This window comes from Elgaria multicarinata, chromosome 3, assembly GCF_023053635.1.
Source record: "Elgaria multicarinata webbii isolate HBS135686 ecotype San Diego chromosome 3, rElgMul1.1.pri, whole genome shotgun sequence".
Lineage (NCBI taxonomy): Eukaryota > Metazoa > Chordata > Lepidosauria > Squamata > Anguidae > Elgaria > Elgaria multicarinata.
In genome coordinates, this window is record NC_086173.1 from 105,626,095 (window position 1) to 105,654,090 (window position 27,996).

The 27,996-nt window shown below is 40.7% G+C and overlaps 1 protein-coding gene across 1 annotated transcript; it reads right to left on the reverse strand.

Annotated features, from left to right (window-relative positions):
* Positions 1-287: 287 nt before the first annotated feature.
* LOC134395132 (inter-alpha-trypsin inhibitor heavy chain H4-like) lies at positions 288-27,996 on the reverse strand. Its single transcript, XM_063121153.1, has 22 exons — positions 27,914-27,996; positions 25,452-25,612; positions 24,870-24,974; positions 23,746-23,908; positions 23,535-23,645; positions 23,318-23,446; positions 23,087-23,203; positions 20,712-20,880; positions 20,130-20,255; positions 18,093-18,275; positions 17,274-17,455; positions 16,556-16,695; positions 15,979-16,124; positions 13,431-13,469; positions 13,236-13,340; positions 11,019-11,048; positions 9,440-9,457; positions 8,739-8,858; positions 7,273-7,444; positions 3,767-3,921; positions 1,248-1,347; positions 288-465 (listed from the first exon to the last, which is right to left on the reverse strand). The coding sequence occupies exons 1-22, from the start codon at positions 27,986-27,988 to the stop codon at positions 390-392; spliced, it is 2,622 nt and encodes an 873-aa protein (XP_062977223.1). The 5' UTR covers positions 27,989-27,996; the 3' UTR covers positions 288-389.

Below are 27,996 nucleotides of genomic sequence, written 5' to 3' on the forward strand. Positions count from 1 at the left end.
GGGTGGAAATGTGAGGCCTTTTTGATTGGCAGGGACAATGATGTCATCAGCTTCCCTCTGAGCTTTGCTGCAATCCTCCCAGTAGCTGGAGGGGAAATGGATTTTCCCAGCAATAAGATATTGTTGTGAGCTCCCCTTGCTGTAATGCCCAGTTTTCTGGGGTGGCTTGAATGGGCAACATTTAACAATCTCAAGTTCTCTATTAAACGGTGTTTAATATTTATCAGTTGATACCCAAAGTTAAAGAGAAATATAATAGTTGCACTTATAAATAAATTGCACATCAGTTCCTGTTTTGTATTACTTTATTTATTTTAAAGATCTACAGGCTGTCTTTTAGGGGAAACCCTAAAATATTACATATTATTTACTGCTTTACAATTTCTTCTTCAAGGAGTTATATCCAGTGACCAGCAGAAAAGAGTTCCATCAACTGATCCAGTCCTGTAATCTTTCTTGCTTTGGCTGAAAAAATGGAAGAATAGTAGCAGTAAAGGCAGATGTGTGAGAACCTTCCACCCTGCCCTCTTGAAAATTGGGTGACCACTTAAGTGTTGCCAAAGAAAAAGAAATGCAGCACAAAAGAAGCGGTCAAAAGAGGAACCAGTTTGCATAAATTTTGCATATGTTAAATTATGTATATAAGTGCAGATTTAAAACTATTATTATTATTATTATTTAAGTATAAATACAACTTCATAGCGGGGAAGACTGTAAGCAGGTGACTTTGTCACTGACTCTCAGCCTACTCTACCTCACAGAGTTGTTGTGAGTATAAAATGGAGAGGAGAATTATGTAAACTATCTTGGGATCCTTGGAGGAAAAAAGATTGGACATAAATATAATAATAATAATAACAATAATAATAATAATAGATAAATAATAATAGTAAATGTGTTTCTGATCCCTAGTGGGAACGAGATTACAATAAGCTTAGGAAACAGGCAGACTATCCTCTGTGAGTTCTTCATATCCACGGATACCTTACCAATTTAAAAATCCAAAGTAAAATGGTTTCATTTGCAAAGAAATATTTTCCCATTTACTATCTTTAATTATTTTTAAAAAATCAAAATTCCTGTTCCTTAAAAAAAGCCTCCCTCACAAACAGGGAGAGGCCTGGGGTATGAGGTGAAAGAAAAGTTCAGAAGCACCGAGTATTTTTAGACTAGAGAAAAGATGACAAATTATGGCCAACATAGCATGTTTCAAATATGTACATCAGAGACAAGACAATTCGTTTTACCTTGTGGCCTCATGTGGTTGTCCTTGCACAAGCAGGGTTTTCTTCCCTTCGTGACTTTGACCAAGGTTTCTTTCAAATTGTGTATTAAAGAAAAACTGCCCTGGGGGACACAGAGAAACACACACAAAAATCACCTCGGTTATGCCCGAATAGGCGCTCCACCCCAAAGGCAGGTTATTTCCTGCCTGATTCTAGGTTACAGTTATGTACTGCGCTTTATGTGGGGCTCCATACAGTTGTATGGAAGCTGCAATTGGTGCAGAACATTGCAGCCAGGTTGATAATGGGATCGGCTTATGCTGTCAGGCTAGGTTTAAGGTTTTGGTACATGTTTACAAAGGCCTTAGCTAGACCTAAGGATTATCCCAGGCAAATGGAGGGGTCGTCCCTGCCTGCTCCCGGGATCCCCTGTGTGTCATTTGGATGCACAGGGATGATCCCGGGACAATCCCGGGATATAGGCCTGGTCTAGCCATGGCCAAAGACTCAGGTCCACAATACTTAAGACATCCCCTGATCCCTACTGGTCTGCTTAGTTGCTGCACTAATCAAGAGATACCCTACTGGTGGTACGCAAGATTTTGTTCGTCCTGTCCATCATGGCTAGAAATAGAGCCTTTACTATTGTTCCACTCTTTGGAACATCCTATTAATATTATTATTATTATTAATAATAATAATAATTTATAAAGTGCCATCAATGTTCATGGCGCTGTACAAAACAAAACAAAACAAGACAATCTGCCATATGGCTTACAATCTAAAATCACAGTAACAGACAGGGCAGGGAGGGGAAGAACCAGTCAGGGTAGGGGACATTAAAACTAAAATATAGGCTGGTATCAGCATGCTATGACTGATAAGCTTTCGAAAAAAGAAACGTTTTCAAGAGATGTTTAAAAACTGAAATCGACGTCATGGTCTGCAGATGCACTGCAAGAGAATTCCAGGCATAGGGGGCAGTGAGCGAAGATGAGCAAAGAGAAGTGGAAACTCTTGGGCAGGTAAGAGAAATGGTGTTATTGGAGCGAAGGGCATGAGCAGGACGGTAAAGTGAAGTAAGGCACGAGAGGAAGGGAGGAGCCAGATCATGATGGGCTTTAAAAGTGAGAAGAAGAAGCTTGTATTAGATCCTATAAGAGATAGGAAGCCAGTGAAGGGATTTTAGAAGTGGGGTGACGTGATCAAAACGACAAGCCAAGAAAATAATCTTAGCCACTGAATGATGAATGGAGACCAGTGGGGGAAGATGAGAAGAAGGAAGACAGGTCAACAAAAGATTACAATAATCCAGGAGAGAAATAACCAATGCATGAACAAGGGTATTGGCGGAAGAGACCGATGGGAACGGTCGAATTCTAAAAATGTTATACAAGAAGAAACGCCAAGACTTAGCTACAGCCTCGATATGTGACAAAAAGGTAAGTGAAGAGTTAAAAATGGGCCCCAGTCCTCTCCTCCCCCTGTTTTTTTATTTATTTATTTATAGAGGTGTGGGGCCCATTCCTCTCCCCACATTTTAAAAAAAATTACCACGGGGCTCCCCTGAGCTCCTGGAGGTCTGCCCCTTCTCTGTCCAGCTGATGGCAATGAATCAGGGGGTGCCATCGGCTGTGACATGCCTCCGCAGACAAAAAAGTTGGGATAAGTTCCCAACTTCTTTTCAGTGGAATTTCTGGGGTTTGCCCCTGGATGGCTTCACAATAGCAGCTGTGTCATGTAGATGACCTGCCACTACTGTGACTCCACCCTGGGTCAAACCCATAATCTAGAAAAGCCCCAGGAAGTTCCTGATTCAAATATAGCTTCAGCCATGAGATCATGAGGTGGCTTAGGAGAGCTACCCTGTCAGAACTCCCCCTCACACCACCATCACTCCATCTGCAATACAAAGATATACTAACTTATTCATTCATTTTTCATTACATTTTTATGCCACCCAGTAACTCCCTAACCCACCATAGAGGGACAGATTAATGAAATAATTAGGGCTGTGCTTCAGAGGGCTTGCTTCAGAGGGCATTTTCGAGCCTCCAAAATGGCCCTGATTCAACTCGGGGTGCTTTGGAGGGTGCTTGCCTCACCTTTATGCCAAAACAAGATTTGCTTCCCCCCCCCCCCCTCAAAAAAGTAACTCAGCTTGCAGGTTCCTGGGTGCCAGCTGGGTGCAGGAAGAAACTATGGCGGCCATAAAGAGGAGCAGGAGGACACGATTTACAGGTAAGTCTTGGTGGTGGCAGCAGCAGCAGTGGCCCAAAGCACACCGAGGATTTTTGGTACCAATCTGCTTTGGCCTCAGGTTGCCTTAGGCCAGCCCAGTACTGAGCTGGAGCAGGGCCAAGGCGGGCCGAATCGAGCCACCTCACCTCAGATTCGAGGATTCGACCCAAGGTGATGTACAGCCCTAGATATAATATACTGTATGTGAAGTTGTTTGTGCCTACTAAAGAGCTACATAAAAGCTACAGTGAACAATACATGTTATTATTGTTAGTCCACTTTAAAATTTGAATATCTACCAAGAAGTCCAGCAACTCTGTCAGAAAAATCATCAGCATTCTGGAAGTACAGTCCAAGGAAATCAAGAGGGGGCTTCTTATAGTAGACATGTGTTGTGATGTTGCCTGGTCCTGTCAGAGAGAGGATCTCCTCCTTTTCAATTATCATTGTCAATCTAAAAAAGAAGAAATACCTTTTTGAATGCATAATGATACAACTTTTCAAATACTTTTCATAATGATACAACTTTTCAGAGAGTTTCAGCTTTTGGGCGGTATAAAATGCAATAAATAAATAAATATTTAGTATTATGTTGTATAAATTTAATATTATTTAAATTACATGTTGATGTGAAATCATTATTTCAATGCAAGAAAACATCAGGGTGACAGCCAATTTGTTCCCTTCAGTTAACGGAAAGCATCTTGAAGTGGAATGGAAAGGGGGTGATTTTCAATGATATTCCCTCCTTCCTCTAGGTCCCCCCACACCAATACCTCCCATGCTAGAATGGATCCCCAACATTCCAGAGAAGATTTGGGGACTGGGCGGTGCAAAAGAACTACAAGGGTAGGGGGAATTGGCAAAAATCACTCCCTTCCCATTCTGCTGACTGATGTCTCCCATTAGCAGGGGAACATCAATTGGATCCCAGCCCAGGTAAAAACAACGTAAGACCACCATAAGAGAGATCAAGCCATGGAAGCTTAAACATAAAGGAACAATAATGGTAATTTTTATCATTGGTGATGATACAGCTAGGAGTGAACCACAGGGCCAAGCCCTGGGCCCCCTCAAATGACCATCCAAAGCAATAGGTGATGAGGGCAGTGGTAAACAGCACCTACGTCAGCTCAGGCCTACTGGGGGCCTAACGCAGGTTAGGATGCTGCAGCATCCTTTCTTATGTTTAAAGAGTTTAAGTTTAAAGAGTAGCCAACTGGGTATGGACATAGTTGCAGATGACATCCAGTTCTGTTTTCTTTATAACATCTGCAGGTTCTGGACTGGTGCTTTGATCCAGTACTGGGCTGGATGAGGGCCAATAAACTGAGTTTAAATAGTGTCAAGATGGAAATGCTGTGCGCTGTGGGTAAGAACATAAGAAGTGCCAGGCTGGATCAGACCAAGGGTCCATCTAGTCCAGCACTCTGTTCACACAGTGGCCCACCAGCCAGGGACCAACAAAGCAGGATATGGTGCAACAGCACCCAGCCACCCATGTTCCCCAGCAACTGGTGCACACAGGCTTACTGCCTTGAATACTGGTGATTACACACAACCATCAGGGCTAGTAACCATTGATAGTTTTTGCCTCCAGGAATTTATCCAACCCTCTTTTAAAGCCATCCAAATTGGTGGCCATCACTACATCTTGTGGTAGTGAGTTCCATAATTTAACTATGGGCTGTGTGAAGAAGTACTTTCTTTTATTTGTCCTGGATCTCCCATCAATCAGTATTTTGAGAGTGGGAGAAAAATGTCTCCCTATCCACATTCTCCACACCATGCATAATTTTGTACACCTCTATCATGTCTCCTTTTAATCTCCTTTTTCTCAAGCTAAACAATCCCAGTTGATGTAACCTTCCCTCATAGGGGAGATGCTCCAGCCCCTTAATCATTTTAGTTGCCCTTTTCTGCACTTTTTCCAGCTCTATAGTATCCTTTTTTAGATGTGGTGACCAGAACTGTACACAGTATTCTAAATGTAGTCGCACCATAGATCAGTATAAAGGTAGTATTATACTAGCACTATTATTCTCAATTCTTTTTCTTATAATGCCTAATATGGAGTTTACCTTCTTTACAGCGGCCGCACACTGCATGGACAATACATTTCCATTGAGCTGTCCACCACAATCCTAAAATCCCTTTCTTGTTCGGTCACTGCCAGCTCAGATCCCATTAGATTATACTTGAAGTTGGGTTTTTTTGCTCCGAAGTGCATCCGGGAAATAAGTAAGTTGCCTATCCTGGATGGTGTTGCACTTTCCATGAAGGAACAGGTGTGTAGCTTGGGAGTGCTCCTAGACCCATCTTTGTCATTGGAAACTCAAGGGATAGACCATCTATGGACCTTCCTGACCATGATAGCTTAGCTGTGGTGGTTCAGGCACTGGTAATCTCAAAACTAATTTTTTGCAACACACTCTATTACAGTAATGTGGGACTACCCTTTGGTTTGGTCCAGAAGCTGCAGATGGTGCAAAATGCAGCTGCAGGACAGCTTACAGGGGCCTCCTTTTGACAGCATGTTACGCCTTTTGTAAAAGAACTGCACTGCCTGCCAGCCAGCCAGACCAGGTTTAAGGTTTTGTGGTTAATATATAAAGCCCTAAACAACTTGAGGCCAGGTTATTATAGGAATCACTTCACACCTTATTTTCTTGCCTGCGATCCTCAGAAGAAGCACCTTTGATGGTGCCATATGGTCCTGAGGTTCACCTTAAGAGCACAGTAATAGAGAATTTTGTGTTACAGCACAAAATGTTCTACCAGTTGATATGAGACAGGCATCTACTGCTTTGACCTTTAAACATTTTCTTAAAACCTATCTCTTTATGTAGGCTTTCCCTAACGTGTGACTTAGCCAGCTACATTTATAGTTTTATTGTTGATCAGTGATTGTTGTATCTTATTGCTATTCCTCCCCCGCCCCCCGTGTTTGTTGTCGTTATGTTCACCACTTCAAACATTTTGTTGGGAAGAGGCATATACATGTGTGAATGAATGAATGAATGAATGAATGAATGAATGAATGAATGAATAAAGTTTCATCTGATTTGCACTCATCCAGATCATAACTATCTCCTGATGCAAATTCAGGCTTTCCACTGCCTCCCTGGAATTAATTTAAGTGGTTTCATGGAGCTGTTAAAAAGCCCTGGGGATAAAACAGACTCCCATGGTATTGCAGAGGAAAAGGTACAGAGCAGCAATTCCCCAGCACCTTCTGAACACGTACTCTAACAGGACCAGAGGCACCATATCCCCAAGCCACCAACTCCTACCCTGGTAGGGCTGTCCAGAAAGAGAACGTGGCTGATGATACTGAAAGCTGCTGGTAGGTCCAACAGAATCCACATGTTGCACTCCCCATGTCTACTTCTCACCACAAATCATGCAGCCAGCTGACTAAGGCAGTTTCTGCCCCATAACAAGGCCAGAACAGGCTGAAAAACCCTCCAAGTTGTCAGTGTCATCCCAAACTGTCTGGAGATAAGACACCATTTCCCCTTTTCCGGTACCTTGGTAAGAAATAAAGTATCGCCTCTTTCAAGGCAGCTTGGACCTCCCCTTCCCTCAAGGAAGCACTAATTGTATCTGATGTCCAAGCTGATAGACTAGCTCTGCTTATTTTAAGTAGCCAGGATGGGGAAAGGATCTAAAAGGCATGTGGTTTGTTCACATTTTCAGAATTATATGGATGTAAGAGATGGAAATTGTAAGAAAGTGACTTTATATAAGGGGTAGGCTCAGTGCCCACTAACTATGAAAGGAAACTGCAAAGAGCAATTTTTACCCGTTGAACGATAAAAATGCAGTACTTGTCCATTGGAAAGAGTGTGCATAGCCCTTATCTTTCAGTACAATTTCTTCCCTTGTCACACCGATTTCCACATTAAGCATCTCATAGGTTACTTTAAACTCCATAAACTGTCTGTTTTCCCCAAGCTTGCCAGTCACGAGGATCCCTGAAAATACATTAGTCAGAGAACAGAGGGTTAGGCCCAGGAAACGTATCACTGCTTGCCAAGCAACAGTTTAGTATAAATATAACGACAATATAAACATAACAAGAGCAACAAAATCTGCCTCTTACCAATAGTGATCTCTACCTACTTTGATTGCCCACTGAAATTTGTAGAATCACACTGCACAAGTGTGAACCAGATGCGTGGCCAGCAAAGATTTGCATCCATATAATCTGTTTTGATTAGTTTCGGCATTTGTACATGTCATGTGAGGCATGGAGGATAAGGCTATCGATGGGTACTACATATTCTCTCCAAGATTTGAGGCAGTATCAGTTGCTGGGAAATGTGAGCCAGGACAATACTATTCCACGTCTTGTGGCCTTCCCACAGGTAGGCTAGCCACTGTGTGAGCAGCATGCTGGACTAGATGGCCCTTTGGTCAGATTCAACATGGCTCTTCTCATGTTCTTATGTGATGATAGATAAACAGGTGATGCAGACAGACATAAAAGAAAGAAGTTTTGGGATTGGGCCCTCAAATCTTAAAACAATACTACTGACTCATAGCGTCATCAAACAGGGCAAAATCATGTTTTCTTACCATTACTTCTCCGCCCACATGTTTGTCCCTCATTACTTCCTCTTTTGAAAGAGAAAGTAAACAACTTGCACGTGGCCCATTCAGTGGGCCATTTTCATCCCGCAGCTTCTCCTGTTCACAGCAGGAGTTAGCAGCAACGTCCGTCTTTAAAACTAAGTCGGTCTTACTGGGGTGGTGTTTTTTTTGTCATGTGAAGAAGGCTAGAAGGGGCGGGAGGGGTGCAAGAGGCAGATGATGTCGTGAGAGGGACCCATGAAAATCTGTGAGTGCCCATTAACGAGCGTACAATAAAACATTCATCTGATGGAGCTCAGGGAGATATGTATGCTGACCTATTGACTAAGAAATCATCATAATAAAAAACACTGGGAACTGCAACAGTGTTGCAGTAAGGATCCCTAAGATAATGTATGTGAAGCACTTTGAACGACTGAAATGAACTTTCTAAATGACCAAGTATTATGATTAATGTATGAAATTAATAGCAGAAAAATCACACAGTAAGAGATTTCATTGTAAACCATGTTGGGTTGCCAAGACCATCCAAAGCAGAGGTCTTCATGTACCTCTATGGAAAGCATTTCCATAGAGTTTCAAGCCCACTAGATTCCATATAGAAACACAAATTAAACAAAACAAAAACAAAACAACAGACAATGAAAGTTGTGCTGTTGACTATGAAGTGAATACCTTTGTCTGGATCAGATAGCAGGTCTATGGATGTTTGCGACTGTCCATTAATATTTAAACAAATGGAAGCATTATCACCAGGCACTTGTAAGATGAAATGTGGATATTCACTACTACTGTCTGAAAAAAAGATAGGAAGAAGACACTGCAGTTGTTTCTTTGGTTTTGATGAGTGATACAGCCAGAGATCTCCTAGGTTCATCAGTGGGCCAATTCTATCAAGATGCATTCACATTTATGGCAAACAGAATGCAAACAGTTGCATGGTGCAAAGACATTCAACTTACCCCATATTATCTGCCTCTTGCAGCATGTATTGTGTAGACGAAGCAGCGTATCATACAGGAAAGAGCATCTAACTAATTAATTTTACTAGAGAACCCCTTCTTCCTTTACTGTAGTTTATTAAGTAAAGTATTGTATTTTAAAAGGCAGAACCATACACAAACTCCCAGCCCCATACACCTGCTCTTGCAATTCATGATGGAGATTGTGTGGATCCTTGTTTTAAATGAAGAGCAGCCTCAGAAGGCTTGGATTTGATCTGAAGAATGGCATAGCTGTGTGGGATGCTTAACATTTTCCTCACCTCAGCAGATATTTTCCTACTAAAACTCAGTCCCTCAGCACAGGATTCCATATCTAGATCATTTCAGGGTGGGTGGGATGTACTAATAGAAAAATAAATATATATGACTTACCAGGAATTTTTGTTGGACCTAAAAATATAGAAATTATTAATGTTCTACAGTTGGATTTCTTATGGACTGGATTATTTCACAAATTCTTACACAGTACTACAAGGCAAAGCAGTATTTTCTTTAATATAGCATTATAGGGGTATAGTGTTATACTTCTATAATGCCAATTTTAAAACTATTTATTTATTTATTTATTTATTTATTACATTTTTATACTGCTTTCTGGGCACTTCACAACAATTAACAACTGATATATGGTTATAATAAAGCTATAGCTGTATGAAGCTAATTAAAAAAATTTTTTTTTTTGAAAACCTTGCTAAAATGGCAGGGGCTGGAAAGGATATAGAGAGAGGCATAGTGCTATAATACTCATTTAAGTGGTACGTGTGTATATACAGTAAATATCAAAGCATAGACATAAAAGTGCTCTGCAATACTTAAAAAACCAATTAAAGATAAAACAAATGGATCTTAAATGGGTCACCCACCGTGTGCCTCAACTATCATCAGTTCATTGCCCACATCAAAATAAAACCTTTTTAAAATGATAGGAGGGTAGTGCTACAGGCATCTACATTTGTGGAGAATACGTTGCTATTTCATCTCTCTCAAAAAAAAGTTGAGTCATTTTTAAGGCAAGGAAGTGGCTGTGGACAGCTGGTTTATAGGTGGCTTTAGTGCTTTTAATCAATGCCTTGTTTCTGCTGTGAAAAAGGATGCTGGTGATTATTACTTCCTGAGGGTAAATATATACATGAAGCCACTACAGTTTGACTCCCCCCCCTCTTGAATTTATTTCTTTATTATTTTGTTATTACAGAGGAAACGTCCAGTAGGTAAACAAAGGAAAACAGGGCAGCAAGAAATGATGACTCTAAAATCACTTCACTGGCTGCCAATTAGTTTCAGGGTGAAGTATGAAGTGTTGGTTATTACCTTTAAAGCTCTACATGGTTTGGGTCCAGGTTACCTGTGGAATCACCTTCTCTAATAAAACCCACCCTGCACACTCAGGTCCTCTGGGAAGAATTTACAACCATTACCCAGAGGACCTGGGTCAAGGGCTGGAAATTATGGGAGGGTCTGTTTGCCCACCTTCCCATCTATAACCCATTGTTGTCAATGGAAGTTTCCAGTGAAAGTCAAGCAGCAGCTTCTGAGAAGTGATTTCTTTTCCTGGACAGAAGCCAGGAGAGAATGAGTTACATGTCTCTCCCCACCCTCCCAGGTCCTGAGTCTGCTCAGGTCTTTCCCGTGGCTGCTATTTATGTAACAAATAACATACATGTTAGGTGCATTTACACAACTAATTTTAGTTTAGTTTAGCTCTCAGGATGCAATAAATAGAACACTGGGAAATGACTCTAAAATATATAGACTCTCAACTATTTGCATGTAAAAAAATACTTTAAAAGAAATACTGCCTGATGTTCCTAAGCAATTCACAACATGCTGTTACAGGCACAATGTTTTTAAAAATCTAAACCATGGTTGCTTCATGCATACCAACCAATGATGAAACAGAACAGGCATAATTTAAAACTAATAAATTCCCTAGTTATTCATACTCACTTACTTTTTTGGGGGGACACTGAATGATAGAAACCTAGAACAAAACAGAAACATTTCATTTTTTAAAAAAGTATGTCAGTGATGAAGAAAAATAGAAATAAATTTAAACATTTAGAAGTTGCAGCAAATCCAAACAATTTGTTTCCCAATTGAATGAATATGTTTACAATGTGGTCTATTGAAATAACCCTATAATAATTAAATATATAATGACTTTTAACATGTAATATTGAATATATATTTCAAAACAAACCAACAAACCAACAACAACAAACATCAGATGCTGAAAGGACCAAAGGAAGTTGAAACTTCAAAGCAGAAAATTACTTCCAAACAAGTGAGGTCAAATAAACATGGTGATGCCTCACGGAGAATGTCGCAATGGGCTATGATTGAGTTATTTGAGGGTTGTTTTTCCCACAAACAAGCCATACCCCTAAGGTTCAGACAACACGACAAGCTGCAGTCAGGCAGATGAATATGCAAATTATGCATGGGACGCTCCACAGCTTAAACAAGCCATAGTGGCTTATTTAGTTTATGCTGATCGTACAAACGAGATCCCTGTATTCTATAGACCAAAGCGGGCTTTCCCAACCTTGGGCCTTCCAGATGTTTTGGACTTCAATCAGCCCTAGCCAGCTTGGGCAATGGTAAGGAATGCTGGGAATTATAGTTCAAAACATCTGGAGGGCACCAGGGTGGAGAAAGCTGGTCCAAAGCATGAATGTGACTTACTGACATGGTTTGCATGGCATAACAGCCCATGGCTTAATAAATTAATAGCCCATGGCTTAATTAATTCTTGGGGCTGTCGTGTTGTGCCGTGTGCCCTTTTTGCACAGCACCCCCGTTTGCCATGGTTTGCTGTGTCATGTGAAACTCGTGTAATGCGTTGTTTGAGTGGGAAGACAACCTTCAAATAACTCTAAAACAAGCTATGGGTTATTTAAAGGTTATCTAACCCCCTCAAACAATCCACAATGCTGGGTTCAAACAAAACAGCAAGTTATGATCTTGCTGCTAGTGACTGCATATTCAAAATAGATGCCAGGCCTTCAGCCCTCCAGGGAAATTTACCCACAGTGGCTTAGCGTTATGTGTGAACAGCCCCACTGCTTGGAAAGCCCATTTTTGTCTCCTGGGCTGGGTTGGCAAAAGCATTAAAAACTGGACACCTTAAGCATCCCTGGTTGTGGATAGTCAGAATGCTTCCAGATAAAGCTTTTATTGTGCAGTCCTGCCTCATGTACAGAATTTTACAGCAGTCCGAGTGACACCTGCCATTTGCAGCCCTCGTGCGTTTTCCCACTGCTGCTTCTGTCTTTTTTCCTATCATGGAAAAGGCATTAAGGAGGGAAAGATGGATTAGCTGCTAAGTGCCTTTGGTTACTAACTCTAGGAGATGTCACTTTTACAAATAAATATTACATTTTCCCTGTACTAAAAAAAAAAAAAAAACACCCTGCCAAAAGTGCTCTTTAGACACAGATGCAAAGCTAGCAGGTCTATACATCATCTAAAGAACCTGTAAACAAGCATAAGTAGGGAATGACGAGTGCACAACAAATGCCTTGAATAGAAAAGCTCTTAGAAACACAGCCAAGAGTAAAGGCCTGGCTGGCAGGATACCAGGTGTCCAAGCAGCAGACCTCTTTGGAGGACACAGCTTCAGTCCTGTCTCAGCTGATGGCAGCAGCTATCCCCTCACTTCCCAGCGAGGACAACAAGGAATGAGATTGCATTAGGAGAGCTTCGGCTATTGGGCGGTATCAAAATGTAATAAATAAAATAATAAAATAAATAAGTATGATGGAGAGCTATAAAGAACCCAGCAGTGAGACTAGGGCCACAGCTAGACCTAAGGTTTATCCTGGGATCATCCAGGGTTCGCCCCTGCCTGAGCACTGGATCCCCTGTGTGTCACCTAGATGAACAGGTTTGACCCCTGGACGATCCAGGAATAAACCTTAGGTCTAGCTGTGGCCTCAATCAGCCCCCAAGTTCTCAGGGTACGTAAGCAGGGAATGACAAGCACATAAGAAATGCCTTGTGTTGAAAAGCCTTCAGTATCCTCTTTTTATAACATAAAAAGAGTGGAAGATTTTCCAAAAATGAGAAGAACAGTTTGGAACAACATATAGTCATAGAGGGAAGCACTTCTTTGAGCCTGCATTTGCCCTGTAAAGCTTTTTTTGAGATAAGGGGATAATAAGAATACCTGGTAATGGAAAGGGATCATACATGGGTTGCATCACATCAAAATCATAATCTGATGACTCAAGCATTATGTAACTCTCAGGATGGCTTGGGCTCATCTTCATACCTATGGGAGATGCACATGGTTAGAACATTTTTATGACAATATAAATAGGATTAAGTTGCTGTTTTTAAAATCACTAATGCAGATACATACCTGCACCAAAAGGATGATGGTGCATGTACATCTCGTTATCTGGACAAAGAGACAATACAGAAGTAACGTCATCCGTGTTGCAGTGTAAGCCTCATTTTTATCCCACCACCACCAGCAGCAGCACCATGTTTGCATTTAATTGGTTATGCCATGGGTCTTTCATGCTAGTGAGATGAGGTTTGCTAATCTGTCACCCCTGTTGTTATTATTATCTCTGTTTTCTCACTCGTGGCAGTTGTTGTTATTGTTATTGTTATTATTATTATTATTATTATTATTATTTACATAGCTATATCTCCCCATAGCTGAAGCTCTCTAGGTAGCTTACCTTTAGATAGAGCCTTTTGAACTAAACTATTTCAAAGGAGTTGTACAGTGCCACAATTCTTAGGTACCTAAGGTGCTGATTGGCAGAAAAATTAATTCCAACCAATTAATTACATTTTTATCCCTCCTTTTTCCAAGGAACTCAGGACAGCGTGCATGGTCAACTGCTATTTATCCCCCCAATAATCATGTGAGAGGGTTTAAGATGAAAGATACTGATTGACCCAAAGTCAGGCCGTAGCTAGACCTAAGGTTTATCCCAGGATTGTCCTGGGGTCAAACCTGTTCATCTAAGTGCCACACAGGGCATCCAGTGCTCAGGCAGGGACGAACCGGGGATGATCCTGGGATAAACCTTAGGTCTAGCTACGGCCTAAGAAATAACTATCATTCGCAGCCAGCGCTGTAGGGCATCGTTTGGGAAGACCACTCAAGCGATTGCATAACACTGGCTTGCCAAGCAATTTTGTAATGTAATTTAAGCAAAATATAGTATTAATATAGGGTTTGATTGGTAGAATTTCCATTAATCCACAGTAGGTTCTATAGCCCTTTGATTTGTTTTTAACCATATTTCTGAACCAAGGCCCTGTCCTTTCATGAACTTTTCCATCAACAAACATTTTTAATCTTTTGAAGCCTGTGCACTCCTCCTCTCCAGTGCTGTACTTAAAATCTAATGAGTAACAGATATCCCATTGTGTACAGACGTCGAAGTCAGCACAGTGAGCCAATCAACAGCAAAGTAGGATTGGTGTAGCCCAAGTAGAGGAGAATCTGGTTCTGGAAATCATTTGAAAAGGCTCCAATGTCTTTTAATACGGGAACTACACTCCATTCCAAGATGTCTTCACAGATTGTGTCATAAGTTGTGAATTCATCACAGGTGCATTGATTTGGCAAGAGTTGTAAAAAAAAGAAAAGGAAAAAAAGGTGTGCACACATGGCCTCAAACAGATAATTGTTTCAGTCCCCATTGTATTTATTAGTTCTACGTTTTAAAAGAGTGGGTATAAGAAACTGTTTGGTTTAAGCAGACATGTAGGAAACAGTGACAGAACAGAGTTTGTTTTAAAAAAATTAACTTTAAAAAATGACCTGTCTTGTGAATCAATACAAATATAAGACCATAACAAAAGTCCTGTTGGATCAGACCAAAGGTCCATCTAGTCCAGCATTCTGTTCACATAGTGGTTAACCAACTCTCAACCAGGGATCCACAAACAGCAACTACTGCCCTGATACTGGAGGTAGCATATTGCCATCAGGACTAATATCCATTGACAGCCTTCTACTCCAGGAATTTATCCAACACCCTTTTAAAGCCATCCAGATGGGTGGCATTACTAATTCTTGTGGTAGTGAATTCCATAGTTTAACAACTATGCACTTTGTGAAGAAGTACTTCCATTTAGAAGTACATGCTGAATCTTCCACCAATCAGCTTCATAGGATGACCCTGGGTTCTAGTATTATGAGAGAAAATGTCTCCCTATCCACATTCTCCACACTGTATTTTGTACATGTATGTCATATCTCCCCTCACTCACCTTTTTCCAAGCTAAATAATCCCAGTTGTTGTAACCTAACCCTCATAGGGGAAATGCTCCAGCCCCTTAATCATTTTAGGTGCCCCTTTTTGCACTTTTCCCATCTCTACAATATATTTTAGGTGCGAGAACCAGAACTGTCGCACCATAGATTTATATAAGGGCAGTGTATTATTGACAGTTTTATTATCAGTTCCTTTCATAATTATGCCTAACATGGAGTTTGCCTTTCTTTTCTTTTTTTTTACAGCAGCTTCACACTAGGTTGACATTTTCATCGAGCTGTCCACCACAACCCCAAGATGTCATTCTTGGTCAACCACCACCACCAGCTCAGATCTCATCAGGTTACAAATTTATCGCTCATTAACCAATCAGGTCACACACATACAAAAACATAATAAAACACCCTCTTATACAAAAACAATAGTAATGTAAATATCATTAAGAAATAAAACAATAGCAAACACTAAGAAGAAATATATATTAACATGTTAAGCTAACTGGTCTGTAATTTTCTGGATCCTCCGGATCTTTTTTAAAAAAATTGGTGTTACATTGGCCATTCTCCAGTCCTTGGGTACATCTTGGATACATGTTGCATATTCTTGCTACAATACATTAAGATGTATTGCTACTATTTGGCAATGAAACCTTTTGTGCTGTTTTACCTGCCTCTGTAGGTTTGTTTGCCACCTCTTGAGCATCAGGCTTGGTGACCACCATGGAAGTGAGTGGGGTGACAAAGCCATACTTCAAGGAGAGATTCAAAGCTTGGGCATCCAGGTTTTTCCGCTCTTCTCCTACTGCTGAAACACTAAAATGCAGAGGCAAAATCAGCACTGTCGTTTTTGACACATAATTCAGAAATGAAATAGAGGTGATTACATGCTGCAGAAACCCAGATTTTGAATTAGGAATATTCATTCTCTTCCATTGAAACAGACTATGGCCACAGCTAGACCTAAGGTTTATCCTGGGATCATCCAGGGTTCGCCCCTGCCTGAGCACTGGATCCCGTGTGTCACCTAGATGAACAGGTTTGACCCCTGGATGATCCAGGGATAAACCTTAGGTTTAGCTATGGCCTGTGAAACATAATGAAAGCCAAGGAGTTACCAGTGCAAACCAAGATATTGCTTTGTCTCTGTTCTGAAACTACACCAACAAAATGAGAGAATATAGCTCTTACTTAGAATGGCATGTTTGCGGCAGTTAGCACCAGAGAAAGAATTGTTATTCTCTTACTGTTTTTCTAGTAGTTGTTGAATTGTTAGGTAGGCCCACGATCTCTCAATGAAATTTCCAAAGATGTATTCCTGATGCTGAAATACTTGCTCCTTTTCTGATACATTTGCCTCTTCTTTAAGGGTCAGGTTGCTAGTATGCTGCAAGGGGGGAAAGTGTGTTATCCATAGTAACGCCCAATTTGAACAGAAGAACACCCAGTCAGAACAAGCAACACATGATATTTTCTACACAAACTATTGTTATATCAATTTTAACAGACTTTTAAAACTCGAGAACAGTAGACATCGTTTGACTGCATTCATAAAATCAAATAATTATGAATAAAAAAGCACTCCAACAAAGCAACGTAACACTCAATCTCAACAGCTAGAGTGACCAGATACAAAAGAGGGCAGGGCTCCTGCAGCTTTAACAGTTGTGATGAAGAGGAAATTTCACCAGGTTCTCCATATATACAAGTGACACCTGCTGAAATTCCCTTTTCTATGCAACTGTTAAAGATACAGGAGCCCTGTCCTCCTTTCCATATGGTCACTCTAGTAGTAGAGCTAGAGCAGGATCTGGAGGATTAGATTTGTGTGTGGTGGAGGGGTAGGGCAGCACAGTGCAAGCCTATAGTCTGGAAGTACCCTCAGACATGAAATGACTTTGTGGAACTGCTTCAGCGATAATGATGTTGTTCATGCAGAGAAGCCATGTTTAATCCAGTACTTACCAATAGAGCATTGATTTCCACAGGGAAAACAGCTGTTTCATTTCCAAGCTTTCCAGTAACTACAATTTCAGAGCCATCAAAGAGCAGGTTGAAATTATTCTGAGTGATTTCCAGCACAGCATTGTCTGGATATTTCATTTCAATCTCCTTCAGGATGGGAGTAGCGACCTCATGATAAAAGCCCTGGAAAGAGAAAGATAGAAAAGGTAACCATAAGAAAAAATGTGAAGTCCTGATCAGGAAGAAATAGAGAGAGGCAGGTTTTTGCATACCTGGAGATACTTTTGAGACATGAATTCATTTGTGTATTTAAAATATTTGCATATGCTTTTACTATTGCCCCCCCCACCTGGAGCTGCAGTCCTCGTAGATATGCCAAGCAACTCACCTGTTGTCTAAGGAGGAAGGAGGCACGACACGCCCACCATTTTTATTTTTATTTTTTTACCACAAGATGAGTACACATGCACTCCAGCTAAAGGTAAGTTGTTGTTGTTGTTGTTGTTTAAAAAAACCCTCCACCCTTGATGGACATGGAGTGCCTGAAGAGCTCCGTACCTGGTACCCATTTCCTGCCTCCTAACATTTACTCATGTGGAAGCGGGACTAAGCCGGGATGGGTGCCCACACATCTCCCGAGGTCTTGGGATGATCCTGAGACTGCAGGAAGAATCAGATTTTCCCAGGGATTATTAATCTGGTGTGGAAACGGCCCTAGAGAGGCAGAGTTTAGTATACCTGAATAAACTTTTGAGACGTGATTTTATTTGTGTATTTAAAACATTTGCATATGATTTTACTATTCCCCACACACACACTCCTGGAGCTGCAGGGCTGCATCCGAGTCTTCGTATATACGCCGAGCAACTCCCCCGTTGTCTAAGGCCATCTTCTCGAGAAATGAATAGCTGACGTCAAAGCCGAAGCCAAGACAGTAGAGGAAGTATTTGCCTTCATTAGCCCTCTTTATGTTTGCTTGAATCTCATTGACATCAGTAACACCTGATAAAAACACACCAGGAAACATGGTGTCAGGATCCACACTGATCTACTGTCCTCTCAGACCATGAAAAAGATAGACCCCGAAAGCACATTTTAAGGTCTCTACTTCTGCAAACTGAGAAAACTTTATCTGGAGGTGTCACACTACCATCTTCCACATTCAAAGCTACCACGACAAGACAGTTTCCTCAACATAATCAAAGGCTTCTGGAGCAACCAAGGCCCTTTTAAGGGAGAAGGTCTCATTGTGTGCAGGGGCACAGCTAGAACCTAAAGGAAGACATACCCCTACTTAAATCTCATTCATAATCTGCTAATTGTTGGAGAAAGATACAAGCTAAGTCTATGGGGCTTCCAGCTCCACTCTGAGGTTTCCATAGTGCTGCTCACTCTTGTTAAGACCTGACCTTGGACCTGTCTGGCTATGTTTCTGGAATGTCCCCTTTGCCAATCTTCTAACAGAGCTTTAACTGAGCTTGACCCATTCTTCAGCAGGGCTCTGCTGCCTGAAACAGAACATGGGGAGTGTGAATGGAAACCCTGCTTGGAGGGAATGGCCTGAATGGGTGACTCCCTTTAATAGGGATGATACAATGCAACCTTTTTTTTTTTTTTTTTGCAAGTACCACTTCTTGGGACATGGCAAATTAATCTCAAGAGGTCTTGCTCTCACATTTTCTCATGCTTGTTTGTTTATTTTACTGTTTTTCAAGATTTCCACTGCAAGGATTTTGCAAGTTTAAAGAATGAGAGAGAACACTTCAGGATACAGCAGAATAATATAACAAGCACTAGAATGTGACTGTACTATAAATCAGTAATATGTTAATATTAGGATACGTTTGAGCTATCTAAAACATGATGATGGACAACAGGCTTGGATCAGAAAAGCAGGACTGACTCCTAAAACTCAAGGACTACATGAGTAGAAGGTTAAAACTAAACCAAACAGAGATGTTAGAATTTCCTAGCAGCCAAAGATGATACAAGCATATATAATCAAGGAATGAATGAGAGTGACAAAATATGAGGATATTTTGTGGATATATATACATCATAAGAACAGTTGAGGATCAGCTCTTATGTGTGTTTTTAAGAGCTTCATCAGATGGGGGAAAATCACAGTTCCCTACCGTTGCTTCTCCTCCCCGGCTTCTATCGCACAATACTTCCTCTTTCTCAAGTGAGAAGAGGAAGTAAACAATGACCATGTAACTCATTCTGTAGGTGTTTTTATCATGCCACTTCTACTGTACACAGCAGGAGATTGCGGCAATTTCCAGTTCTAAAAATAAATGGGACTTACCGGGGTCTTTTTTTTTGTCATGGGAAGAAGGCCAGAAAGAGTGGGAGATGCATGGGAGGTGGACAGCATTATGAATAGGATCCACAAAAACCCATCAGTGTCAAGTAATGAGCAGGATATAAAATGCTCTTCTGATGATCCCCTAAATCCCTCCCCTCTCTCTCTCTCAATCTGCCTCATCTGCTTCATCCTTTTATCTAATTTGAGCTTTCTTGCTTATTTGGTTCTTTCCTTGATAGGTATATAGATATAGGAATGATGATTGAATGTGAAAGATTTTATTTTATTTTTTAAAAAAAACATTTCTTAGTTGCCTTTCAAGGCAAAAGCCCTCACAAGGCAGCTTACAACAATAAAATACATAAAAGCAGTTAAAATATTAAAAGCAATAAACACATAAACACAATGAAAAACAATAACAGTAAAAATGTGTAAAGATGCTTGTAAGACGTGAAGATTTTAATCAGGAGAAACTTTTGAGAAAGGTTTGAAAATGCAAATTGTTGTAAAGGGCCTGGGGAGAGGTTCCTTTGCTGTTTCTAACTTACCATTAGTGGGTTCGCCATCTGTCAGCAAAATGATCATTGATACACTTCTGTCTGGCAATAACTCAGCAGAGGTGGCTTTATCCAGGGAATGAATTGCAGTCAGAAGAGCCCCATTGATATCTGTTGCTGTAACAGGAAAGAGAACATAATGATGGATTTGACTACAGAACTGGATTCTTCTTCGATGATCTATAGAGGAGATTTCCAAGGTATGAGGAAAGTTGGATGTCAATGTATGTACACTCGAAACATAGAATGTGGAAATAAATCAATCATATACATGAGTTATATAAGTAGAAATCTATGTGTGGAAGTTTAAAGCTATACACTTAATATTTTGTTGCAAAATCTAAAAATGAACAGAGGAAGGCTCAAGTAAGAAAAAGGAATGAAGAAGGAATGTGACCATATGTCTGAGCAGAAAATATACATCAGGCTGTTGAATGAAAAATTAAATAGAGGACTGAAAATGAGAGATTGGATAACTGCACCAAGTACATTTTTAAAAATAGTCTGCAGTGACCATTCTGATTAAAACTCTACTGAAAAGCTTGACAAGCCTACTTGGTAAAAAAAAATTACCTCCTTGAGCAAAAATGGTCTGAACATATTGTTTAGCCAGTTCCACGTTCTCCTCTGTGGCTTGCAACAAAGATGGACGCCATTCAGCAACATTTCCACTAAAGATGACAAAGTTAAAGTGGTCTTCAGGGTTAAGATCTTCCAAAATCTTTTGCAGGGCCTCTTTTGTCTGTAAAACGCATAAAGCAGCACATGACTTTCAGGCACATAGTCATGGTCAGGATCTGAAGCCTAAAATGAGACATGCGTTCAAATAAAAATTTCTCGGTGTGGGAGAGAGGGTTTGGATAAACATCTCTTGGCTTAATAAGCCAGGATATGAATGGTTCTTTTGGTTATGAATGGAGCCCCCTCGCTCCTTTCTTCAGGTGAGCCATACAAGAAGTCTTAGGGTGACCCTATGGAAAGGAGGACAGGGCTCCTGTATCTTTAACAGTTGCATAGAAAAGGGAATTTCAGCAGGTGTCATTTGTATATATGGGGAACCTGGTGAAATTCCCTCTTCATCACAACAGTTAAAGATGCAGGAGCTATACTAGAGTGACCAGATTTAAAAGAGGGCAGGGCACCTGCAGCTTTAACTGTTGTGATGAAGAGGGAATTTCACCAGGTTCCCCATATATATAAATGACGCCTGCTGAAATTCCCTTTTCAATACAACTGTTAAAGATACAGGAGCCCTGTCCTCCTTTTCATATGGTCACCCTAAGAAGTCTTCCATAACTATACTTTCCGGGTTTTTTGTCTAACCAGGAAACAATAGAACTTAAGAGACTTAATGTTCTGGCTCATTCTGAAATTCTCAGTTTAAACAAAATGGGATTTTATAGTTAATAAAAGATGACCGGGTTTGGTTGCTCCCACCATGAGGAGAGAAGTGAAGAGGGCTACATGCGTGCATTCATCAGAACGCAGTCTATATGTCTAAAAGCCACATGATATGTGACAGTTTCCTGGATGGAAATGCTTTTTGTGTAGGAGAAATGTAACACATGAAGCAGCTTCGAAGACAAGTACATGCCAGTTGTGTGTGTGTTTGTGTGTGTGTGGAGGGGGATCTGTCCAAGAACATACTAGTAAGAACCACTGCTTTACCCTTGGGTTGTGACCATGATTTGACTCCAGTTTGAGATTTCATTTTAGATCATTAGTACAGGCTCCTCTAAATGGGCAATTTAATGCACACTTATGATTGGCCACTCACAAAAGTTTGCAGGTCTCCCATGTTATCTCCTGGAAATTCTGCTATGAAAAGAACCGCTTTTAAAGTGGTAACATGCTATAAAGCAGGATCTTCCACCACTAGATCGTGCTGTCTTATTGAAGTGAATGGAGGGGAAGTAAGTATTCAATTCAAGCCAAGTGGTTGCCTCTCTCCACCAGCAATTTCCCCTTAATAAAGAGACACTTTACATCACGAAAGAGATATTATCCCTCTTGCAATATCCTTTGTTTTAGTCCGTATATTTACAAACAATGCTTCCCCCCTTTAACTGCATGCTTCCGGCCATCTTTTAAATAAATTGATTTATTTAAACTGGCATTTACTGATCTAAGGTTCCAGCAGTAGAATTTAAGAATCATAGAATAGAAGAATTGGAAGGGGCCTATAAGGCCATCAAGTCCAACCCCCTGCTCAATGCAGGAATCCATCTTAAAGCATCCCTGACAGCTGTCCAGCTGCCTCTTGAAGGCTTCTAGTGTGGGAGAAACCTCCCTAGGTAATTGTTTCCATTGTCATACTGCTCTAATAGTCAGAAAGTTTTTCCTGATGTCCAGCCAGAATCTGGCTTTCTGTAACTTGAACCCATTATTCCATGTCCTGCAATCAGGGATGATTGAGAAGAAATCCTGGCCCTTCTCTGTGTGACAAGCTTTCAAGTATTTGAAGAGTGCTATCATGTCTCCCCTCAATCTTCTCTTCTCAAGGCTAAACATGCCCAGTTCTTTCAGTCTCTCCTCATAGGGCTTTGTTTCCAGACTCCTGATCATCCTCGTTGATTTGTGCTGCATCTCTTCTTCTCAAGTAAATGCATTCAATGAGAAGGTAACATTCCAAAGAGTGCAACGGTTCACCTACTCTTCGCACCTGAGATGTTCTTTTCCCTCAAAGACAATTCCAGGGTTGCAGCAATGGGAACAAAGCATCTTCAAATCCATTTAAAAATTGATTTTTTGTGCTGTATTTCATTGTGCTGTGTACTCAGCTGATGAGACAGCGGATTTGAGAAATGGAAGGTCAGGGTGCCATGACTGCAGTAGATCCCTTAAGAAGAGACTATGTTCCTGCCTTTACTATTGGGTATGCACCAAGCTTCACATGACAAAAACACCATGAGAAAACTCCAAAAATGTTCTATTTTGAGGCAAATTACCTGCCGAATTTTCTTGCCAAACATAGATCCACTTTTATCTATCACAAAGATTATATTTTTGGGAAATGCCGGCATTTGACTGGGTGCAAAATAGTGGACAAAATATCCATTCACAATCTGAAAACAAACAAACAAAGGTGGTGTTAATATATTAATTTTTTACATTTTATAAAAGAAGGGGATGGAAATGAGCAAAGGTACTTACTGTAGTTACAGTCTTCCTTTCATTACCTGTATATCGCCTGCAGCGACACTCCTTTTAACATCATAACGGATGAGAAAATCTCCATTGAGCAAAGTTTCTTCCAGTTCGGGGCTTTTTCTTTGTTGAGATATGGTTGGCTTAAATGAAATGTGGGCCTGAAAATTAAAGGTACAGATGAAAACAGTCACGTTATCATCGGAGGACAAGTGCTGTGTTCATTCAAGGGCATCAAGATGGTTGTACCTTGGTCTCATCCTGGACCTTGGTGAGGGCATTGCTCAGCTCATTGGTCATGAAGGTGCTTTCCGTTTCCAAGAAACTGATGCCTTGTGGTTCAAAGATGTGGATATCAATCTGAGGAAAATGAAAAGAAACAGACCAGATTCAGACCTTCCAGCTGTGACGTGATGCCTGCAGACAGTGGCCCTTAGGACAATATCTTCGAAGGGTTTACCTGGAAGTGATTCACCAGCTGTTTGGGCTTGACCTTAATCAGCAGTTCATACTTTCCCAGCTTCCGCTTTAGCAGCTCCTCGTAGATCAACTCAAAGGTCACTTTAGCTGCTGCTGCAACGTTGACTGAAACATGAAACTGCTCTAATTTTCTTCCAGTCGATCTGGAAATAAGGAACCATAATTCAGGCTGTATTTGTGTAGATATTTATCGGTTCTTGTTCCTATGGTGGACAGTGGAGAGTGTGTAGGTCTATCAATCTATCATCCTCTGTCAAAAGGTTTCCAAAGGCATCAGTCCTGTCACCCATTAAACTAATGTGCTGTCATCATAGAGTGTTCAATGTAAACACTTTAGCTAAACACCAACGTCTCAAAGACACTAAGGCCATGCAGAAATCCCTAGTTGTATAGGGCAAAAATTGTGGGGTTAGCTGCTTCTCACATAAGGCTGATGAAAGCTGAATGGGTTGGAATAACTGTTTCTATACCACTATTTCAATTCCCTTTTCTATACCACTGTGTAGACTGGGCAGCAGGGGCAGTGGGAACAACCTCAATCCGCTCCACTATGTGCATTTAGCCTCTCTGCTTATGGAAGTCTGAGCAAAACTAAAAATGCTCCCTTTCCAGTTTAAGGATTCTACTAATAGCTCCATCACAGCCCACTGTCATGGTGTGTTACATACAAGGGACTCAGATGACGCCGTCCATGTCTTGCCCTGACCTCGCCTCTTCCCCCCCTCTTTGTGAGGTTTTCAAGTGTGGGGAAGGAAAAGTTTTTCCATCAATGATCTCGACCCTCTACGTGTACTTTTATTGTATGTGTATTGTACTCAATCCGATGTTCTGAGGGTGGGCGGCACTGCTGATAAAAGGCAGGAGGCGTGCCAGGGCAAGGTGTCCCTGTGAACAACCAATAGATTGTAAGGGGAGGTACCAGTGAGATCTGTGGGGTGGGGGGAAACAGCGATTCTGAGGAGAGGTGTGAAGATGAATGAAACATAAGGCTTTCAAACCTAAATAAACGGAGGGGGATAATACAAGGGCAAACGTTCAGATGTGATGGAGCACTAACAGGAGGAATAAACTTTCTAAAAAGCCAGGGGACCTTCTGTTGCTTACTTGACCAATCCAGCGCTTTGCCCTCGTGAAACGGCAGCATCATACTGATCTTGTGCAGATTTCTTCTCCTTGATTATTCCAGGATATGTTTCTCCATCTATGGTCCTTAAAAATCAACAATTCAACTGTGTAAATCATTAATTACAAGGAAGAGGTGCAGGTCCAGAGAGAAGTAAGGAGAACACAGTGACACGGTGATGTGTAGATCTATGATGACTGGTCCCAACAGAAAGAAAACTAAACCTTATGTGCCCCCGGTATGATCTTTTCTGCACTTTCAGATCTTAAATCATGCAGTAGAACAAGTTATGGAAGTTAATAGAAGAAGTTAATAGAAGTTAGCAGTGCTTAACTCTTAGTAAAATTTCTGTAAAAGAATATCTTAGGCTTTGTTATAATTGGCAAACATATCTACTCTTTCCCTCCAAAACTGTAACATGTATATTTGAGGGATAACAGGGACAACATCTCCAAAGGCATCTCCTCTCATAAGCCAGGAAATTTCTCTTGGGTTTCATCCTGGCATTGTCTTGTTGAAGCAGCCCAGAACAGACTCAGGAACACTTCAAGAGATGTGCTTACATGCTGAAGTTTGTGATGAAGGCTGTCTTGGGTAATTCCACTTCAAATAGGGCTTCCTTAGATTCATTTGCTCTGTTGACGACTCTGCTGGTTATGACCGTGTGAGCAAACCGTGATGTAACTTTACAGTCCACATGCAGGCTGTAGATTTCAATAGCATTCTGGAGAAGAGAAGAAAAGGATTGTATAAAATTAATACTACAAATTCGATTCCCGCCAATTCAAGTTCCTATATTTATTGGTCAGCCATTGACCATTTCCCTTGAATACAAAAATGTATGGTAATGGAAATGTCACATTTAGTCGGTGATGAAAATGATATTTTTGATACTGTAGAATGTCTCACTATTTAAACTTTGACTTTTTATTCATTCTTTTTTTAGAGAGTGCAAACAAAGCAGGATGGGGCAGGACAGTGTGATAAAGCAGAAGAGGTTACAGGTCACATGGAGAAAGAGAAGATGAACTCATTGCTAGCCTAAACGGTATGTGTGTGTCCTGCATGTTGCAAAACAGCTTCTGGCTGCCTTTGGGAGGTGAACATCCTGCAGGGTGGTGTTCTCTTTGCCCAAATGGCCAGTGGCCTTGGACTATCTACGTCATGAATATTTTGATGTACAAAGAAAAAATAATGATTTGAGACCAAAACCATATTAACAGATATCTATTCTGAATGTTTAATTAAAATAGGGATACATGACAGTCATGGGATATTAGAATGTAAGCCTATGTAGCAAGGTGTTGCTGTTTTATTCTTTTACTATGTGCAGCACGATGTACATTGATGGTGCTATATAAATAAATAAATAAATAAACAGTACACAAAGGTCTGGAGGGATCCCTTTCTGGAAAGCTGACATCCCATCCCCATCCATCATCTGTTTGGTGGAGAAGAGAAGCTATATAGGGAACTGTGTGGGCCTCTATGTGCCTTGGATTAAGGGGGGGGACCCTTTTGCACATGTAGGTTCCGATCCCATGTTTGGAAGCTGTTTCAATGGGTGTATTTGCCCTAACTTGATTAGGACAAAGTCTTTCTTAAACATTGATTGAATGGCTTAGAAGTCATAATATGGTGACTGTCAGAAAAGGACCATAGCTGGATGATTGAACCCTTAGCTTTGCTTGAAGGAAGTTCATGGTATCTCCAGTTCAATGGATCAGGCCTTGTGCTTGGGAACTTGAGAGCCACTGAGAGCCAGAATAGACATTATTGAGCTTGATGGACAAAGAGTCTGATACGGTATAAGGGAAGTTCTCATATTATTTACTTGGTGGGAATCTACACTTATGTAATACAACGTAAAGCAAGAGTTACAATAACTCTATGGGCCACATGACGCACTTCATTTCATGGCTTTTCATTGTTATTTTTTCCTACTTTTTCAGAAAATATATCTCAGTTGTTACTGCCGAGAAATCGTAGCATCATGTAGCTTGTGTCCCATCTCAGCATTAGCACTACATCTGCCCCTATGTTCAAACTTACCCATTTAGCCAATCACTGCCCTGGGGAAGGGGGGTTGGACATCTGATTTTGGAGCCGAAATTAGCAGTTGTGCTCGCAGTTAAGAGGAAGTGGGCGTAGCACTGTAATGAGCAAGGCGCAGCATGTAACATTTAAAGAAACCCCATGGTAAAGCGATACGAGAAAGAGAGTGGAGTATTAACGGGTAAGAGGAAGGAAACTAATCCTATAATCTATGAGTGTGCCCTGAGACATTTAAAAACATGATTATTCATAACGTTAAAAGGAGTCATATACAATGTTAGAACCACATGTGTAGATTCGCCCTTGGAGAAGTGAATGGGCACCACCATAGTAATATCTGGAGGGCCCTTCCAGGTGGAATGGCAGGATAAAAATAAATAACTGAAACAGCGGTAAAACACAGTTCAAGTCAACAGTTTCCAATGTTCTTTAAATGTAGGGTGAGTGTATTAGGATTTAGCAAGATTACTCTGTTACAGGGTTTTACTTTTAGGTTATAAAAGCAAAAGAAATAGATGGGAGAGGACCTCAGTGGATCTTAGGAAACACACTGACAATTTATTGTAGACCCCTACATGTTAGGTTAAAACATTCCTTCAGGGGGCATTTAAATGTATTTATTCCTGTGACAATATAATGTCACTTCCAGCTGTGCCCTCCTTAATCCCTAAAGCTGTGTCACAGATTGACTTGAATGTCAACTAAATATAAATATTGTTCTTAAAATCTATTTCTGGAACTATTGCAAAAATATATTTATACTTTCTAAGAAGAGAGTTCAGTCATGTGGGAAAACCTCTTCCCTAAACCACTGAGTCCTGTTTCTGTCTGAATACCCCCTTGTAAATTCCTTAAATCTCCAATGAGTAGCTAAAGCTCTCCCACTTACAATAGTTGAATTCAATGACTAGATCTCTCATATTTTCACATTTTAAGGAAAAATTACACACCACATAAAGTAGGCAAATACCTGATATACAGCTGGGTCTGCTAATACTATCTGCGAAGAAAAGACCAGCCAGAGAGTGAAAACTTGACTTTCCATTTTGGAAA

What these genes read in the sequence shown, in the direction of transcription:
- LOC134395132 (XM_063121153.1), bottom strand. Translation starts at nt 27,988, where the DNA reads ATGGAAAGTCAAGTTTTCACTCTCTGGCTGGTCTTTTCTTCGCAGATA. An exon ending in TTCATCACAAACTTCAGCAT is followed by an intron (nt 24,975 to 25,451) that starts GTAAGCACATCT and finishes TTGATTTTTAAG; the next exon opens with GACCATAGATGGAGAAACAT. An exon ending in CAAAGCGCTGGATTGGTCAA is followed by an intron (nt 23,909 to 24,869) that starts GTAAGCAACAGA and finishes CCTTATTTCCAG; the next exon opens with ATCGACTGGAAGAAAATTAG.